This window comes from Desmodus rotundus, chromosome 5 (genome assembly GCF_022682495.2).
Source record: "Desmodus rotundus isolate HL8 chromosome 5, HLdesRot8A.1, whole genome shotgun sequence".
Classification (NCBI taxonomy): Eukaryota; Metazoa; Chordata; class Mammalia; order Chiroptera; family Phyllostomidae; genus Desmodus; species Desmodus rotundus.
In genome coordinates, this window is record NC_071391.1 from 91202991 (window position 1) to 91222408 (window position 19418).

Here is a 19418-nt window from a genome sequence, read left to right on the forward strand (position 1 = left end):
ACCATAGCATGATTTTTAATTAGGCTAGATGATCTTAAAAACATCCTTTTAGTTCTATGAATCTGGCTTTCACTTACAGACATAACTAAGGAAAAATAGCAAGTCAACAGCTTTTATTCATTTTAAATGGTACAGGCAATTTATCCATTTAGCTTTTTTTTTTTTTGTATCCTTATGCAAGGACATGCTTATTGATTTTAGAGAGGGGAAGAAGGAGGGAGAGAAACACTGATGTAAGAGAGAAACATTGATCAGTTGTCTTTCATAGGTGCCCTGACCAAGAACCCAACCCTTTGGTTTATAGGATGATTCTCCAACCAACTGAGCCACACTTGACCAGGACCATACTGCTTTAAAATGAAGTAAAAGGAGCCTTTCATATTCCAAATTTGAATATTATAGAATATAAATCTGGCTGAGATATAAATGCTGAGCTATTTTTTATGACACCATCATCTCTATACTTATACCTATTTAGCAAATTTTGTCCTTATCTATTTTATTATTTTATTGTCATTTTTAAATGTTTATTTATTGATTTTAGAGAGACAGAGACAGAGAGAGAGGGAGAAAGAGAGAGAGAGAAACATCAATTTGTTGTTCCACTTATTTATGCATTCATTCGTTGATTCTGTATGTGCCCTCACCAGGAACTGAACCTGTAATCTTGGGGTACAGGGCTGAAGGACTATACAACTGAGCTTCCCAGCCAGGGCCTGCTGCAATCTATCTCAAAATTATATAAAAACACAGTCATTAAGAATGTGAGTGTGTTTTAAATTCATCAGACTCAGCTTAAATTCCAGTTCCATCACTTTTGAGCTACATGTTCTCAAACAATTTATTTAATCTGAGTTTCTTTAAGTGTGTATGCAAAATGGGTAGGAGGGACAACATAGTATCTAATCTCAGAGGGTTGTTCCGGAGACTAGGAAAATGCTTGCCCAAGTACTTAGCACAATGCCAGTCCATTCGTAAAATCTTATGTCCCTACTTAAAAACATAATTGCAGGACGAACCTCAAAACAATAAATACATGTATATAAATACATTTCAGTAATTTGTCCCATCAAAGCAAAAGCACTCCCTTAAAAATTATTATGGGGAAACATGGGGAGAAACCCTTTGCTTCCTCGCACAACCAAAAGAGGGTAACAACCAATCTAAAATCAATAAACAACCAAAAGTGCCAGAAAATCAAACTGCATGGAGCTCCAACACCCAAGGAATTAAAGAAACAGTCAAATAGAAAAACCAGACCAGTAAGAACCTGCAGTGAGGCAGCAGACAGCGTGGGCAGGGCTGACTGAATGAGAAACTCAGACTCAGAGCTCACTGCGGACTACAGTGGTTGCCACCATGGGAGAAACTCCCAGAGTCACATGAGAATTTGCTGGAAAGTGGGCTACAGCCAAGCAGGCGAGCTGTATCGTTCCCTCTATGGCCCCTCCCCCACAGGCAGTGCTACAGGGCAGCAAGGAGGGTTGCCCTGTCCAAGTGAATACCTAACGGCCCTCCCCCTTACAATTTAAGAGGTGTGCTGAGACAAAGAAATGTGGCCCAAATGAAAGAACAGAGCAAAACTTCAGAAAGAGCTAAAAGATAAAGAGATGGCCAACCTATCTAATGGAGATTTTAAAGCCCTGGTAGTCACAATGCTCACAGAACTCATTGAGCTTGCTCAAAAATGAAACAACAAATGAAAGATACCCAAAATGAAATAAAGCAAAATATTCAGGGAACCCACAGTGCAGGAAGGAAACCAGGACTCAAGGAAACAATTTGGAAAAAAAGGAAGAAATAAACATCTACCGGAACAGAATGAAGAAACAAGAATTCAAAAAAATGAAGCGAGCTGAGGAATCTCGGGCAACCTGAAACATTCCAACATCTGAATTATAGGGTTAGGGTTAGGCCAAAAGGAGAACAGCAGCAGCAAGAAATTGAAAACTTACTTGAACAAATAATGAAGGAAAACTTCCCCAATCTGGCAAAGGAAACAGACTTCCAGGAAGTCCAGGAAGCCCAGAGAGTGCCAAAGAAGCTGGACCCAAAGAGCAACACACCAAGGCATATCATGATTAAGTTACCCAAGATTAAAGATAAGGAGAGAATCTTAAAAGCAGCAAGAGGAAAGAAGAGAATTACCTACAAAGGAGTTCCCATTAGGCTATCAGCTGAATTCTCAAAAGAAACCTTGTAGGCAAGAAGGGGCTGGAAGGAAGTATTCCAAGTCATGAAAGGCAAGGACCTACATCCAAAATTACTCTATCCAGCAGAGTTATCATTTAGAATGGAAGGGCAGATAAAGTGTTTTCCAGATAAGGTGAAGTTAAAGGAGTTCATCATCACCAAGCCATTATTATATGAAATGTTAAAGGGACTTATCTAAGAAATAGAAGATCAAACACTATGAACAGTAAAATGACAAAAAACTCACAACTATCAAACAAATGAACCTAAAAGAAAAGATGAACAACGAAAACAAAAATTAAGCAAACAACCAGAACAGGAATAGAATCAGAGAAATGATTCTATTTCTAAATCAAAGATTTCAGTGGGGAGGGGGAAGGGAAGAATGGAGGAAAAGGTACAGGGAAGAAAAAGCATAATTAGTAGGCATAAAATAGACGGGGAGAGATAAAAAATGGTATAGGAAACACAGAACTCAAAGAACTTAACATGTACAATCCATGGACATGAACTAAGGGGCGGGGGGAATGCTGGAGGGTTGTAGGGGCAGGGCAGAGGGGGGATAAAGGAGGGGGGATTGAGAAAACTATAATATCATAAACAATAAAAAATACTAAAATAATTACTGTAGAACAAAGAAACATTAAATCATAGGCAAGCAAATAATCAGAAGTCCACATTTCTGTAACATCCTACAAGGGACTTCCTGCTCAAAAAAGTAACTGTTTCAAAAGGCAACTGCAACATTCTCTAACACATTCCCCAAAGAATATGCTCCAACAAAACAGCTGGCTAGTGCTTTTAATAGTGTTGCTACCTGGGCAGAGCCTGTGGCTTTGGATAACTGCTCCTGCAGCTGAGGGATGTGTTTCTTGGCTTCTTGGATCTCTTTTAGCAATCTTTGGGCAGGTGTTCGGTTGTAATCTTCCTGTAATAACTGAAAAGTTGTAAAAATATTTTGATATTAATTATTTATGTCAAGAAAAATAGAGAAAAAGTCTGTTCTTAATCAAGTAACTGATGGACTGATTACAATACTGTTTGACTGTGATTATAATAAATACCAACTCACAATCTAACTGGCCTGTAAACAGCCCTTCCCTAGTTCAGTACCTGTAGCCGTTCCTGTTCTTTCCGTAACATTTTTCTCAAAATTTCTACTTTCTGGTTATGAACCACATTGTTTTCCTCCTAGAAAAAGATAAAACAAACAAACAAAAGATGCAATCCAGGGAACGTGAGGCTAAAGTAAACAGTGAAAACAAGACTTACTATGTTATGTCCCAGCTCTATTAAGATTTTCTTTATTTCTAGCACTTATAAGGTTAGACTTTTTTTAGACGTGACACTACAGATAAAAGGCAACAGGGAAATTTCAGCCCTTTTCACTTTTACTAAACTAGATCAAGGAAACATTAAATATTGTATTAGTTGGAAAAATAAAGTTGCCTTAAGTATAAAAATAATATCAGTATTTTCCCTTCTTCAGATCTTTACTATCAATCCCCATACATGGCTCAAATTCCCAGTACTTCCGACCTGAAATACTAAGCTAGCTCCCTAATTCACTTCACACCATCTTCCTTATTTCAAAACCCCTCATTTTATCAAAATAGTCTTCCTAAAATCCTGCTATAATCACATCACTGTCTTAGTCAAAAAAACCTTCACTGGCTGTCACTGCCTATCCAAGTTACATGTAAAATAGCCTGGTAGTTGTAATTTTTGAAAACAAATAGTCTTACTTTTTCAAGCTCATTTCCCACTACATAAATCCTTAACAGGCACCAAACGAACAATAGTCCTAGCTAACTCTACTACCTATAAGTGCGTTGCCCTCCTTTCCACTGCCACCACTTAAATGTTACCTGTTTATCAAAGGCTCAATTAAAAAACTAGCTTTCCACGAAGTCCTTCCTTATCACAACTGGATATACTCTTTTGCCCTCCTTTGAATTCTTTAGAACTTAATATTTTTTGCCCTTATGTCACATTCTGCCTTTGTACTGTAATTACTTGTATTTATAGTCTTGATTCAATCTCAAACAACAAAGGTTTATTAAGCACCTACTATATGCCAAGCACTATCAGGGATGTCCAACCAGTGGCCTGTGGGCCACATGAGTACCAGGATGGCTACCAATGCAGCCCAACACAAAATCGGTAATTTACTTAAAACATTATGAGATTTTTTTTGTGATTACAGGTCACAATGTGTTTAATGTGTGGCCCAAGACAACTCTTGTTCTTCCAGTGTGGCCCAGAGACAACAAAAGGTTGGATGCTATATACTTTTTTTCAGGCACTAGGGACTCAACAGTAAACAAACAAACAAACAAAAACCTTCATCCTTTCAAAGTATGTGTTATTAGATAATAAGGACCTTGAACACTGGATATCTTAAATATTTTTGTGAGTGGCAACCTGTTCTCTGTATGGTAGGTATTTAATATTTATTGAATTATATCTCCTATCCCAATACTCAGTAACTATTCCAAATTACAATTGACACTTGAATAACATGGGGGTTAGGAATGCCAACCCCTGGGCAGTCAAAAATCTGCATGTACTTTCTGACTCCACCAAAACTTAATTACTAATAGCCTATTACTGAATGGAAGCCTTACCAATAACAGCTGATTAACACAATTTTTTTATATGTTAGATGTATAATATACTGAGTTCTTGCAATAAAGGTAGAGAAAATGTTATTAAGAAAATCATATGGAAGAGAAAAACATATTTATAGTGCTATATGTATTAATTGAAAATAATTCATGTATAGTAGATTTCAAATCCATGTTGTTGAAGGGTCAACTGTATTATGTAATTATTATATTAGAAAGTTACTTTCTAGAATCTTGCACTTAAATGTATTTATCAGTTCTGTACTTCAAAATTCTGAATACGAAGCAAAGTCATTATGCAATTGAGCATTTACAAAGATTTTCTCCCACTCACCTCCATAAGCACTGGACTAGTAATTCTCTCCATATTCCCAGATGTTCCAGGTGAATGAGGGGATGTCATAATGGGAGACATATGTCCAATGACCAATGGCTCTACTTCAGAATCAGAAAGTGGAATTTGGGCCGACCCAGGTGGGCGTCCCTGAACAGTGAGAGCTACATAGGAACCGGCTTGGGGTAAGGAGATAAAAGGGGAATGAAGGGGAAATAAACATTGTAAAAAATTGTTTACAACACTTCACTACTTAGTCTTTGACTTTTCTAATAAGATCCAGTCATGTGCAAAAGTTTCATCATCCGCTTATCACTTATCCACATAAAAAAAGTCCAATTTGTCTTTTTTATGACTCTTCTAAGAATCTAAAAGAATAACTTCATTTTCAGGTAGCAAATTATTACTTATAACATTACTTAGAAGAAAATAAAATGTATAACCCTCAGATTTTAATTAGAGAAGAATGAGTTAATATCAATCATCTACTAATGGCTATGTTTAATTAATTTCTTAAATGCAAATTTTAAAAATCATTTTAAGATGACAGTAATTAGGCAGAATTTAACCAATTTTCTAAAGTATAATGATGCAACTTTAAATTAACTTTATAAAATAAAACTGACAAAAAATATCCTACGAAAACTGGGAAAATAATAAATAAGCAGTGAGTATTCATTTTAAAAATTTGGGGAAGACAGAAATTCACTAGGTACATTACAGGGGAAAATAAAAACTACAGAAAGCAAAATTGACCATAACCAGAAATACTCAACAGAAGACATTCATTTTTTATCTACCATCAGGAAGAAATGAGACTTTCTAAACAAAGGATTTCTTTAGGTAACTGGCCTTTAATAGACAAAAATCTTTCTCTTATTAGACTTTTCAATAGAACTTTTAAATGTATTTCATACCTTTTTGCAATTTAACCTGATTGTGGAACTAAGTCAGTTATTTCACAATGTTTGAGTTTCTAAAACCTTTTTTTTATTTTAACCTAATGGTCATAAATGCTATGACTTGGGGGAATTTTAAGTTTATATATTTTTAAGGTTTTCCAGTTCATCCAGGCCATTGCATTCAATTTCTCATTCTCTTCTCTCTTAGGTGGCTTTAAGACATTTCTTTCAAATATATACTATCAATATTACCACGACAACAAGGATATTATAATCAACTATAAAAATGAAGTTGACATAAGATAATTATTAAGAATTTCCACCTCAGACTTTCCTTTAATTCAGGAGTCAGCAAATACTAGTCAAGGGACTTAACCTAGCACACAGACTGTTTTGGCAAATAAAATTTTATTGAAACACTGCCATACCTATTCATTTACATATGTCTATTGTTTATTTCATGCTACAATGACAGAATCAGGTAGTAAACCATACAGACCACAAAGCCTAAAATATTTGCTATATGGTCTATTATAGAAAACATTTGCTAATCCTTGCTTAAGGGTTTGGGAAAACAAAACATAATAACATTCACCTACATTTGATTAACTTTACCACCTCCAAATGATTTGAATGAGTCACCAGTGTTCCATTCACCTGCAAGAAAATGAAAATAGTGTATGTCAGATACATTCTATTGAGAAAATGAGTAAACTGATTTCAGGAATTACCATACACAGTACATACAATTATAATATAGTGAATAAAGTTATGTCTATATTTGCATAATATTCACTTCTCCATTATTCTATAAATTATACTCAGCAACAAAATGAACTTGAACACTCAACAAAACCTATCATGCAAATGACTTAAAAATCCTTCACAGTGGAGGGCTCTTGCAAATAGAAAACATTTCTTAGACTATAATTACTAATTCAGTAATTTGTCAAAATCATAATATATTTTTGAAACATGAAAAAATAAGTATTTCCAAAATAACATTCAACTAACTTTCAGTTTCCTAATTATGACCTAACCTTTACAAAGAAAATTAATTTTAGGAGGTTAAGTGTAGGATATGTTATCTGAAGTCTCCAATAAACAAAACAAATTCAGGTATAATGAACATGGATCTAACATTAAAACTATTTTTTCTCTGATACAAATGATGCTGATTTTTATAAGTTCAAATATATCAGTATATAAAATAGAAGTAAAAATACATTCATTGTAACCACAAGAGATTACTTGTTAACCATGTTTAATCTTTGAACCACTATTCTAGTTACACACACCACAGACACATATAAATATGCATTATAATTGTTTTTCCTGCAAACAAATACTTTTTATTGTAGATATCTTTCATTATAGGTACACAAATTCTTTTTAAAAGCTGCAGATAATTTGCAATTTATTTCTCTACCTCGAAGTTTATAAGTTTTCAGTGTGATGAAGCTGAAATACATTTCCCTGTATAAATGTCGTTTCATGTTTGTACACTTATTTCCTTACATATGTTCCTAAAAGCAAAATTGCTGATCAAAGGTATATACTTAAAAGTATGTAATTTTTGATATATATTCACAAATTTCCATCCAAAAAAATTTTACCTAATTTACAAGGTCTGTCTAGAAAAAATTCAGCTAGTGTTAATATGAGAACAGTTTGCATGACATCAATTTAACCTGGCAGCCAAGGAGAGTGGACTGGAATGCACATGTGTGAACAATGACGACTTCACTGTACTAGTCCGTGGGGGTGATAGACGCCGCTGAGTGAGCATGTGTACTGCGTGGCCATCCCATTCAAAATGACTGAGTGAGAAGAGCAACAAATCTGCATCAAATTTTGTGCTAAGTTGGAAACATTCCTCCACAGAAACTATTTGGATGATTCAGAAGACTGCAGCTATGGGCAACTGGTGACTGACAGCTCCATCATGACAACACACCAGCTCATGCAGCATGTCTGGGGCAGAGTTTTGGTGAAACATCAAAGCACTCAGGTGACTCAGCCCTCCTTTTAGACCAGCCTTCTGGCTTTTCTCAAAACTAAAATCACCTCTGAAAGGGAAGAGATTTCAGACCATCAGTGATATTCAGGAAAATACAATGGGACAGCTGATGGAGATTGGGAGAACTATGTGAGGTCGCACTCAGTGGAATGAGAATTTCTTGCTAAAAAATTATTTACTCAAGCCTTTTATTATGCCTTTCAGTATAGGGTTATATTAGTTTTAAAGTAAGTAAGTTTTTATAGTCCACAAACCCAACATATGTCAAGTGCTGCTTTTTATAAAAATCCAAATGAAAAAAATCAAACTATGGCTAACATATGCTGTTTTTTAAAATTCTACCATAAATTCCATTAGTCTCTTTCTTACCTTGATGATTCGATCACCTGTCTGTACTCCAGCCCGCATGGCTGCTCCATCTGTAAGAGAAATTAATTACTTAAAATGTAACTCATTTGAATTGGTTGATAATCTTCATGAAACAGAGGCAGCATAATAAAATGTTTAAGAACGTGGGCTGAAAATCAGACAGACTGAGATTTAAAAGCTACCTGTCACTCACTAGTTGTGTGACCTTGGACTGTTTTCATGGTTTTTAATCTAAGTCTCAATAGCACTTAAAAAATAGGGATAAAATATATCTACCTCAAATTATAGTACCCAACATAAAGGAAGTGATCAATAAATGGTAATAGCAATAAAAATTATTAATGTTGTTTTGGAAAAAGAATAGGTATTTTTGACCCTATAACCATCTGCTTAGTCTGTTTCTACTGAAGTATCTTCATAACACAAACTTCTGTTAAGTGATGATGCATAAAGTATCATGACCAAAGAGTTATGTGATTTCTAGAACTATAAGTAAACAGAAAATCAACTGGGGGAAATTCATGCCTCAAACTACGACATTAAAGACAAATCTAGCAAAACAAGTCACGTAACCTGAAACCTATGTCATTATTTTATTCTGGGCAACAGACTTTATTTAAGCTTTTCCATTCTTACTGTTTGCTTTCGAGTGACAAGACAATTCGAAAAAATGTCTTGCCTTCTTTGACAGACTGTACGAAGACTGGATTATCTCCACTGACCGTCAGCCCAAATCCATTGTCATCCTTCTGGATGACCACACAACGCTGAACAAGACCTGCTCAAGAATCAAAGGGTAAAAAGAGAAGGAAGAGAAAAACAAAGAGAAAAAAAGACAGTAATTACATACTAGTAATGATATGTATTATTTCTGGAGAAATACAAGGTAGCACATGAAACCCAGATATAAAATAAGAGCACTAAACTCCACGAACAAAACAAACGCTACAACATCACAATGTCATATATATCGGTTTCTCACTGGAGGGGCAGAGTAAAATTGCTCCAAGATTAAAAACAGCTATGGCAAACTGGAAAAGATGAAGTATTAGAGAGGAGATAGAAGAAAGAAAAGTCCACTCATATTTATCCTACATTGCGTATTATAAAATTCTTCCATACAACCCTGTGTTTTTGTGCTCTTACTGGTGTTTCACATCCTCCCCTCAAAATAAAAACATTCTGAAACATTAGGCTACAAGCAGCCCATAGTAAACTCTAGAGAAATCCAATTTCACTCCCAGGAAAATATGCTTGGAAAGGAGATGCTTGCAGAGCACATGCAGCTCTTCTCCCAAAAAAGAGAAAAAAATGAAAAAAAATCACAGGGAAAAAAGATCTTGGCTCAAAGAAAAAAAGGAAGGAGAAAAAAGCAAAAAAGAAGAAAATCTGTGAGCTCAACCAGTTCTTTTATCTCTTTCATATACTTACCTGATTCCTACAGGAGAATTCATTTTCCTTCCAGTTAAAAAAGTAAATGAAAATTGTCAGGGCAAGGTGAGAGAGGACTCAATCAAAGGAACAGGTGTGTCATGGAATAGACAAACCCTGATTAGTGCCCAGCTGTTTTAATATGGATCAGATATGATCATCCTGAACTCTGTGTTAACTAAAGATTTAATACATATTTTCAGTTTTACAGAATCTAGTCATTTCACCAAAACTCAATATATAAATACATGTAAAATAACATAAGTATAATGATGATTATACATGATTTTTTACATAAGTCTGGTGAACAAAACAAAGGATATGTTAAATATTGCATATTTTTACATAGATTTATATATATGAGATCAGTCCAAAAGGTATCCATCCATGTAATATGAAAAAATAGAGACATTTATTGAAGAAGATACAAGAAACATTGTAGATAGGACAGAGACGCCTCAGTCCCCTTCAAAATAGGCATCTTGGGACCTCACACAGTTCTTCCAATTGCCATCAGCTGCCCCATCATGTTTTCCTGAATTTCACTGACAGTCTGAGATCTCCAGCTGTTCAAAGGTGATAGTAGTTTTGGGAAAAGCCAGAAGTCACAGCGTGCCAAATCTGTACGGGGGCTGAATCACCTGGTGATTTGAAGTTTCACCAAAAAACTGCACAAGAAATGGTGCATGAGCGGGCACATTGTCGTGATGAAGCTGTCGGTCACCAGTTGCCCACAGCTTTGGCCTTCTGAATCATCCAAACAGTTTCCATGGAGGAATGTTCAACCTTAATGCAAAATCTGATGCAGATTCGTTGTTGCTCTACTCGCTCAGTTATTTTGAATGGGATGGCCACACAGTACCCAAACTCACTCAATGGCATCTACCACCCCCACTGACTAGTACAGTGAAGTCATCATTGTTCACACGTGCACATTACAGTCCACTCTCCTTGGCTGCCAGGCTACATTAATGAACTCTTCTCGCTGTTATTAACAATGGCTGTACTTTTTCCAGACAAACCCTATATGTTTCTTGCTGTTAATGAAATATCACAAGTATGTGTGCCTACTACAGATAACTAACTGAAATAACTGCATCCCAGCATGGACAATATGAATCTTAAATTTAAAATTAACTTAAAGCAGATCATGGACCTAAACACCAAAAGATAAAATTTTTCATGAGAAACCACATAAGAAAATCTTCAAGAGACTTTAATGTAGTCATAGGTTGTTTAAGATGCAAAAACGCATCAACTGTGAAAGGGAAAAAACCGGCAAATTGAACTCAAAATTTAGAACATCTGCTCTTCTAAAAGACACTAAGAAAATGAAAAGGCAAGCCACAGACTGGGAGAAAATATTCACAAAACAAGTATCTGACAAAGAACTTATAACCAAATTAAAGAAAAAACAACTCTACAATTCAAAAATAGAAGACATTTTAAAAGGGACAAAAGATTTGAAAAACACATCACAAAGAAAAATACGCCAATGGACAATAAGCACATGCACAGGCGCTCAATATCCGCAGTCATCAGAAAGATACAAATTAAAATCACATTGAGGACACCATTATGCACAAATTGAAATTGCTAAAGAAAGAAAAGACTTAAAATACCAAATGTTGGCACAAATGTGGAACAACCGGAACGTTCATCCATACTGATGAGAGTGTAAAATGATACACTATGAAAAACAGTTCAGGAATTTCTTAGAAAAATAAGCATACATTTACATATAACCCAACAATTTCACTCATGAGAAATGAAAACTCACGACCACAAAGACTGGTAGACAGTTTTGTTGACAGTTTTTTTGTTCATAAAAGCTGAAATCCAGAAAATAAAACAAGAGCTACTCACACATGCACACTCATGTATGAATCGCAAAAACATTTATGCTAAGCAAAAGAGGGCAATAAAACACTATATGAATGTGATGTAAAACAGACAAAACTAAACTACAGTAACAAATCAGGTTAGTGATTGCCTAGGAGCAGGATGGTGAGAATGACTGCAAAGGAACATTAAGGAACTTTTGGGGATGATGGAAATGTCCTGTATCTTAACTGAGGTAAAAGTTACGTGAGTATATTCATTTCTCAAAACTCAGTGAACTGCACACATAAAATATATTCATCTTATTTCATGTAAATTGTACCCCAAGAAATGATTTTCAACATTAAAGAAGTGTTACCCCTCCACTGAAGAGATCACTAAATACTAAAGAGCATCTGAATTCACCACTCCCATAAAACAGAAAATTATAATGAGGGCAGAGGAAAGATAACCCATCTGAATTCAACCTTCTTCCTTTGCTTAATGTTGATTCCTTGTTAGTGAAGATTGAAGAGTTTGTATGTTTGTGTATTTCACTTTAATGAACATACAGTAACTAATTTAATGCCTGACACATATTAAGGACTCATAAATGTTAAATGTCATTTTATGACTGAGTGTAGATTGCCTTCAAATTTCCTAATCAAAAACATATCTTACTTATCTATCAATGTTTTCAATGAAAAATGTATTAAAAATACTTTTCTGTTAAGAAACTCCTATCATTTTTGCAAATTCTCCTCCAAAAGGATCAATCCTCATTTATATTTTTGTCTGAGTTTTGTAACAGACAAGCAAATTAGTTTTATTTTTTGCTTTATTGTTTTTTACTGTATTTTTATCCATTACCATTTATACCCCTATACCCTCTTCCATCTCCACCCAATGCGCACCCCTCCCCACAATAACCACACTGTTGTACAAGCAAATTAGTTTTAAATGAAAGAGGGAGAACGAAAACTGAACAGAGGATGTTCAGAGTAACTTCAGAAGATGAGAGACAACAGGAAGTCTCAAGAAACTGAACACCTCCTCTTGTAAGCTTTTCCTGAATATCCATACTGGGATAGATGGGTCCTTATAGACACCAACTGCACCCTCTATTTACTCCATACTGCCATTTGATGTGTATTTGTTTTTATCCTTTCATAAGGTTTTATGCTCCAAGAGTATAGGGGCTCTATCTCGTTTATAATCTTATCGCAGGATCTGGCATATGTTCTGGCATAGAAAAAACTTTAAAAAAATTGTTAATAAATTAATAAAAATTGCAAACCTAGATGAGTCTAGGAATGGATGGAATCACAGAAAGGGAGGTATCTAAGAGGAAAAAAAAATAACCACCACACACAGTCAACTTTAACAAATATGCATAGGGTCCTAACAGACTTTTAAGGATTGAGTAAATATAATGGGATTCTCTCAAAATACTGCAAACCTGTATTCTCCAATTCAAAATGGTACAGCCTGATGATTTCTGCTTTTAACTCTACATCAAAAGATGAGGAACAAAGGATAAAGAGGAAAAGGATAAAGAACTATGTAGACATTGTATTCATCTTTCTTCTCTACCCAACCCCACTTTATTGTCCATTGATTATTATTTTAAGTCCATCTGTTAATCTGAGAATCTGACCTACTTTAACATGTAAGAATTACTAGATCAATATAAAAAGAAAACATACCTTATATATAAGCAAATCAGACTCTACAGATTTCAAATCTACGCCATCTACACAAACTTAATTAACTGAAAACTAAGCTGTAATATCATTCAAAATTCAAAAATCCAATCTCTCAAATGCTTAGATCTATTATGTTCCCTCTCATTCAAAATCAAATAACATGTCTGTCAAGGGGGAAGATGGCGGGGAGATATGTGGGAGCAGAGTCCACTTTCCCCTGCCTATGGGTGGAACACCTAGCCGATCTTCTGAGGAACAGCCAATGATGCTCAGGTGAAGGTTGGAGGCCAAAACAGTATAGGACATTGCAAAATTAAGACGGTAGGAGATTGCTTTGGGGCAGTAAGGTCCCTGGGACCAGCACAGGGACCCAGGTGTCTGCAGTCCCAGGCCCAACACCCTCAGGGTCTGCCACAAGATTCTTGGGAGAGAGCTAGGTCAAGGACTCCCTCCCCTGCCAAACAAAGAGGTTTGAGCAGCACCAGGAAGGAGCTGGATGCCTGAAGTCCCTGAGGTGAATAAGGACGAAGTGGCAAACACACAGGGGCAGTGTGCACCCACTGAGAATGTGGACATGGGCTGGGAAGAGTTGGGCCATGATGGAACCTGACACAGTGAGTCCCCAGTATGGTTGGGGAGTTGGGATGTGTGAGAGGCCAAGTGCTTGTTTGGAGTGGCAGGAAGGGGAGGTTTAGGGAATTCTCTCGCAGCAGCTGTCCCCAACTCCACCAGCTGGGGCCCTGTAGCCTCGACCATAGGTGCGCCTCTGCTGCCAGGACCACTGCCAGGACCACAGCTACACCCCTAACACTAGCTGCAGAGGCAGAGGGCGCCCAACCGAGCTTGAGACTCCACTGGTTTGCCACCAACCCAGCCACCACTCACCCCACCCTGGCTGCCCCCCACTGCAGTGTAGGCTGGCAGGTGCCCAACACAGCTGCCCCGTGACTGCGCTCCCTCTGCACCAGTGGGGGGTCAAGTACTCACACCTGAAGCCCTGGGGACATCCTGCGCAAAACCCCCTGGCCCAGCAGCTGGCTATTCCTACCCAGAAACAGAGGCTGAGTGCTCATACCCGCATCCCTGGGAAGGCGCAGGCCCGACCACGTAGCCCAGGGGCTGCCCATCCCGCCCCTACAGCAGAGACCCAGCGCGCAAGCAGGCAGCCCCCCCTGACGGAGTGCTCCTGAACCCACCACCCAGAGGAACCATCCACCCAACCGCACTGCCTGGGCACAGGAGCAGAAGAGGCATGATCCCGTGGCCCCAGCCAGGGTGGCAACCCCACCCTGTGGGGCCCACAGGCTCACTAAAAGGAAGGGGGAGATGCCCCAGCAGAGGAGAGCAGCAGGGCTCAGGGAGTCAGCAACTCCAGAAACACTTAATTCAGTGGGGGAGCCGAACTACCCTAAAGAGACTCTGAGAGTACCTAGCATCTAGGACAGCAAAGAACGAGAAGGTGGTGTATGAGCTGCCCCTAATTGGTGCACCTCAAGGACAGCACAACTGGTGGACTGAAGGCATAGGATAGATGCAGAAGGACACTGGAGACCTGGGAGCAAACTGAAGAACTGGGCTGGAGGTTGAGCAACTTTAAAGAGTGTAGCTCAGATCTGGCCATTGCCATGATACCACTGGAAGGGAGAAAAGCTAAACCAATCCCCCCTCACCCTGCTGCAGCCAGAAGACCAGCAGAACTGGCTTGGCTAGTTTAAGGCCAGCAGAAGGATTTTTTTTTATTTATTCTTTCTTCCTTTTCTTTTATTAATCCCCACAAATGAGACAGTAAAACCTGGAGCTGTGAAGGACCAGAGTTAGACACCCCAGAGGGGTCACCAACAACTGAGACAGTGAGATAAATTTCAATTTGCTATTCCAGAGAATTTGCAAGTTATTGTATAAGTTTATTATTATTATTTCATTATTTTTACATCTTTTTTACTAGTATTTTTGTATTTCTCTTCTTTCTATTTCGTCTTCTTTGCTTTCTTTGATAAACTGCATTGTTCAACTGGTTTTCCTTGTTCTCTCTTTCATTGTGTATTTTTAATTTTCCATCTTTCACTTCATTTGTGTTCCAATAGTGCCTATTCTAGGTCGTGTACTCACTATTCTTGTTATTCAGGTCACACAGATTCCGTCATATGATTGTTGCTCCATTACTACTGTTAACAATTGCTATTCCATACAATTGTAAATACTACACAGCACCACTCCCAGATCTCAGCTCACTTCACAGTTTCTGCAATTTTATTACTGTTGTGGTCAACTCTATTCTCTCACACACTACAATTATCTTCTATCCTTTACTCTCACTTGATCTCATAATCTGACCTCCCACTAGCTCACTGCTTTCTAGAACCAACTCACAACCCTTCTGCCCCTGCAACAACAGTCGTATCTTTTTTCCAACCTTTCTCAAAAGTGGATAGTTCGGTGAAAACTCACAGTTAACACTATATATATCCAAAAGATCTCCTATCTCTTTTCTATGGGTTGGTACTTTAAACACCATGGAATACACTCCTGCTGTCTTAAACCATTCTGCCTTCCCCCTCCAAATGATCACAAAAAGAGTAGGTGGGAGATGTGAACACCACTATACCGGCTGGAAGAGGACACCCACCAACAAAGGAACCAGTAACCAATAAGAACGAAGAAGGTGAAGGAGGGAGTGGAAGCCACACTATTCTTAATCCAGGACCGATCTGGAAATACAACTAAAAGGTGGAGAAACTACCCGAAACAAACAACAAAACAACAGTGAGAACCTCAAATCGTCATACAGACAGAAGAACCAGCTTCAATACAAACTATCCACACCTGCACAACAGAATACAAGACGTGGTGGACAGAGTGACCATCGCTTAACCAGCTGGAGGGAAGGACCCACCAAAGAAAGACCCAACAACAATCAAAAACAAAGACATACAGAGAGCTAACATAAAAAACAGACCAAGACCAGTGAGTTCAGGAGATCAAGGAGACTGCACCACTGAATCTCACAGGTCTCCTACCATAGAAGTTTACACCATAAACTCAAGGAGTCAGAACAGATCGATTTAAGAAGCAGAGGCTAACAAGAAGAGTCTCACAAACAATGGGAAGACAAAGAAACAATCCCCAAATGAAAAGAAAGGAGGAAGCCTCAAAAAGAATTTTAAATGAAATAGAGGCAAGTCAACTATCAGATACTGAGCTCAAAGCAATGGTTATGAGGAAGCTCAATGAGCTCATAGAAAATTACAAAAACTACAGGGAAACTACAATGAACTCCCTGTAAACTGTATCAACATGAAAAAGGAAATAGAAACTATCAACAATGGCCAAGAGGAAATGAAGAATACAATTTCTGAACTGAAGAACACAGCAGAAGGAACCAAAAGCAGCCTTGATGAAGCAGAGGACCGGATCAGCAAACTGGAGGACAAGGTAGAAAAAAACACCCAGAATAAGCAAGAAAAGGAAAAGAGACTCAGAAAAAATGAAGAGGGATTAAGAGAAACGTAGGACAACATGAAACGTAGTATTATCTGTATAATAGGGATACCAGAAAGAGAAGAAGAAAAGCAAGTGATAGAAAACCTGTTTGAAAAATTAATGATGCAAAACTTCCCTAATTCGATGAAAGAAAAACTCACACAAATCCAGGAAACAGAGAGACTCCTAACCAAGAGGAACCCAAAAAGGCCCACTGCAAGACACATAATAATTAAAATGGCAAAATTCCAAGACACAGAGAATCTTGAAGGCAGCAAGGGAGAAACAGGAAGTAATATACAAGGGAGCCCCAATAAGACTAGCAGCTGTCTTCTCAATGGAAACACTCCAAGACAGAAGAGATTGGCAAGGAATATTCCAAGAAATGAAAACAAGAGGCCTGCAAACAAGACTACTCTATTGAGCAGGGCTCAATGAAAATGGAAGGCAAAATAAGGAGTTCCCCAGACAAAGGAAGCCTCAAAGAATACACCTCCTCCAAACCAGATTGGAAGAGAAGCTAAATGGTCTGCTTTAAGAACAGGAAGAAAAAGTGAGAGAGAGAGGAGCACAGATACGAAAAAATGGCAATACGTATGTAAAAATAAGAACCTTAGGAGTTTGACTGGGGTGAGGGGGAGTGGTGCAGGAAAATGCAGGAAACTGTAATTGAACAACAATAAAAAAATAATAATAATAACCTTAAAAATAAATGAATTAAATGCTAATATCAAAAGTCATACTACAGCTGAATGGATAAGAAATCATGAACCACACATATACTGCCTACAAAAGACCAACCTCAGAACATAAGACCTACACAGACTGAAAGTGAAGGGCTGGAAACAAATACTCCAAGCAAATGAATAGGGAAAAAAAGCTGGGATAGCAATACTCGTATCAGATAAACTAGACTTAAAAAAAGCTATAAAAAGAGACCCAGAAGGTCACTTCACAATACTGAATGAATGGATCCATCATGAAGACATACAAATTGTGCATATATATAAGTATCCAACATAGGAGCACCGAAATACATAAAGAAAATCTTGGAGGACTTCAAGGAAGATATTGACAGCAACACAATTATAGTAGGGGATTTTAACAACCCACTGTCAAAGATGGACAGATCTTCCAAAGAAAGTATCAATAAAGATATTGCAGCATTGAACAATGCCCTATATGAAATGGGCTTAGCTAATACATAGAGAGCCTTTACGCCGAAAGAAGCAAAATACACATTCTTTTCAAATGCACATGGAACATTTTCAAAGACAGACCACATGATAGGACACAAAACAAGCCTCAAAAAATTCAAGAAAACTGAAATCATATCAAGCATTTTCTCTGACCACAAAGGTCTGAAACTAGAAATCAACTGCAAGGAAAAACCCCAAAACACTCTAACTCAAGGAGATTGTTTAGCATGCTATTCATCAATCAATGGGTAAAGAATGAGACTAAGGAAGAAATCAAAAAGTTTCTGGAAACAAATGAAAATGAACTCACAACAACCCAAAACTTATGGGACACAACGAAGGCAGTCCTGAGAAGGAAGTTCATGGTGATAAAGGCTTACCTAAAAGAAATAGAAACATTTCAAATAAACAACCTAACCCTACATTAAAAGAACTCAAAGAACAACAAAGACAGCCCAGAGCAAGTAGAAGGAAGGAAATAATCAAGCTCTGAGCAGAATTAAACAACATAGACACTAAAAGGTCAATTCTAAGGATCAATGAATCCAGGAGCTGGTTCTTTCAAAAGATAATCAAAATCAACAAGCCTTTAGGAAGACTCATCAAAAAAAAAAAAAAAAAAAAAAAGAGAGAGAGAGAGAGAGAGAGAGAGAGAGAGAGGACCCAAATAAACACAATCAGAAATGAAAGAGGAGAGACTACAACTGATACCACAGAAATACAAAGGACTGTAAGAAATTACTGCAAAAATCTATATGTAAACAAATTTGAAAACCTAAGAGAAATGGACAAATTTCTAGAAAAATATAATCCTCTAAAACTCAATGAAGAAGCAGCAGAAAGCCTGAACACACCAATAACAGCAGACAAATTTGAAGAAGGAATCAAAAAACTCCCGAGAAACAAAAACCCTGGACCAGACAGTTTCATAGAATTCTCCAAAGCATTTAAGGAAGAGCTAACCCCTATCCTTCACAGACTATTCCAAAAAGTCCAAGAAGATGGCAGTCTCCCAAACTCTTTTTATGAAGCCAGCATCGCCCTAATCCCCAAACCAGATAAAGACACAACAAAGAAAGATAACTTCAGGCCAGTATCACTGATGAACATAGACGCTAAAATCCTCAACAAAATATTGGCAAACTGCATCCAGCAATATTTAAAAAGATCATACACAATTACCAAGTGGGATTCATCCCAGGGAGGCAAACATCATACAATATTCACAAATCAATAAACATAATACATCACATAAAAAGCAAAGCCAAAAATCACATGATATCAATAGATGCGGAAAAAGCATTTGATAAGGTAAGCACCCATTTGCGATAAAAAC

At 37.3% G+C, this 19418-nt stretch overlaps 1 protein-coding gene across 9 annotated transcripts in view; it reads right to left on the reverse strand.

Moving 5' to 3' along the window:
- ARHGEF12 (Rho guanine nucleotide exchange factor 12) overlaps nt 1–19418 on the reverse strand; it is a 278370-nt gene that overhangs the window by 135973 nt on the left and 122979 nt on the right. For all 9 annotated transcript variants that reach the window (XM_024569579.4, XM_024569576.4, XM_024569577.4 and 6 more), the window contains 6 exons: nt 9125–9223; nt 8446–8495; nt 6656–6713; nt 5155–5333; nt 3307–3384; nt 3011–3130 (listed from right to left, as the gene is read on the reverse strand). In XM_024569579.4, the coding sequence (XP_024425347.2) occupies nt 3011–3130; nt 3307–3384; nt 5155–5333; nt 6656–6713; nt 8446–8495; nt 9125–9223 (584 nt within the window). The remainder of the gene's footprint in view (nt 1–3010; nt 3131–3306; nt 3385–5154; nt 5334–6655; nt 6714–8445; nt 8496–9124; nt 9224–19418) is intronic.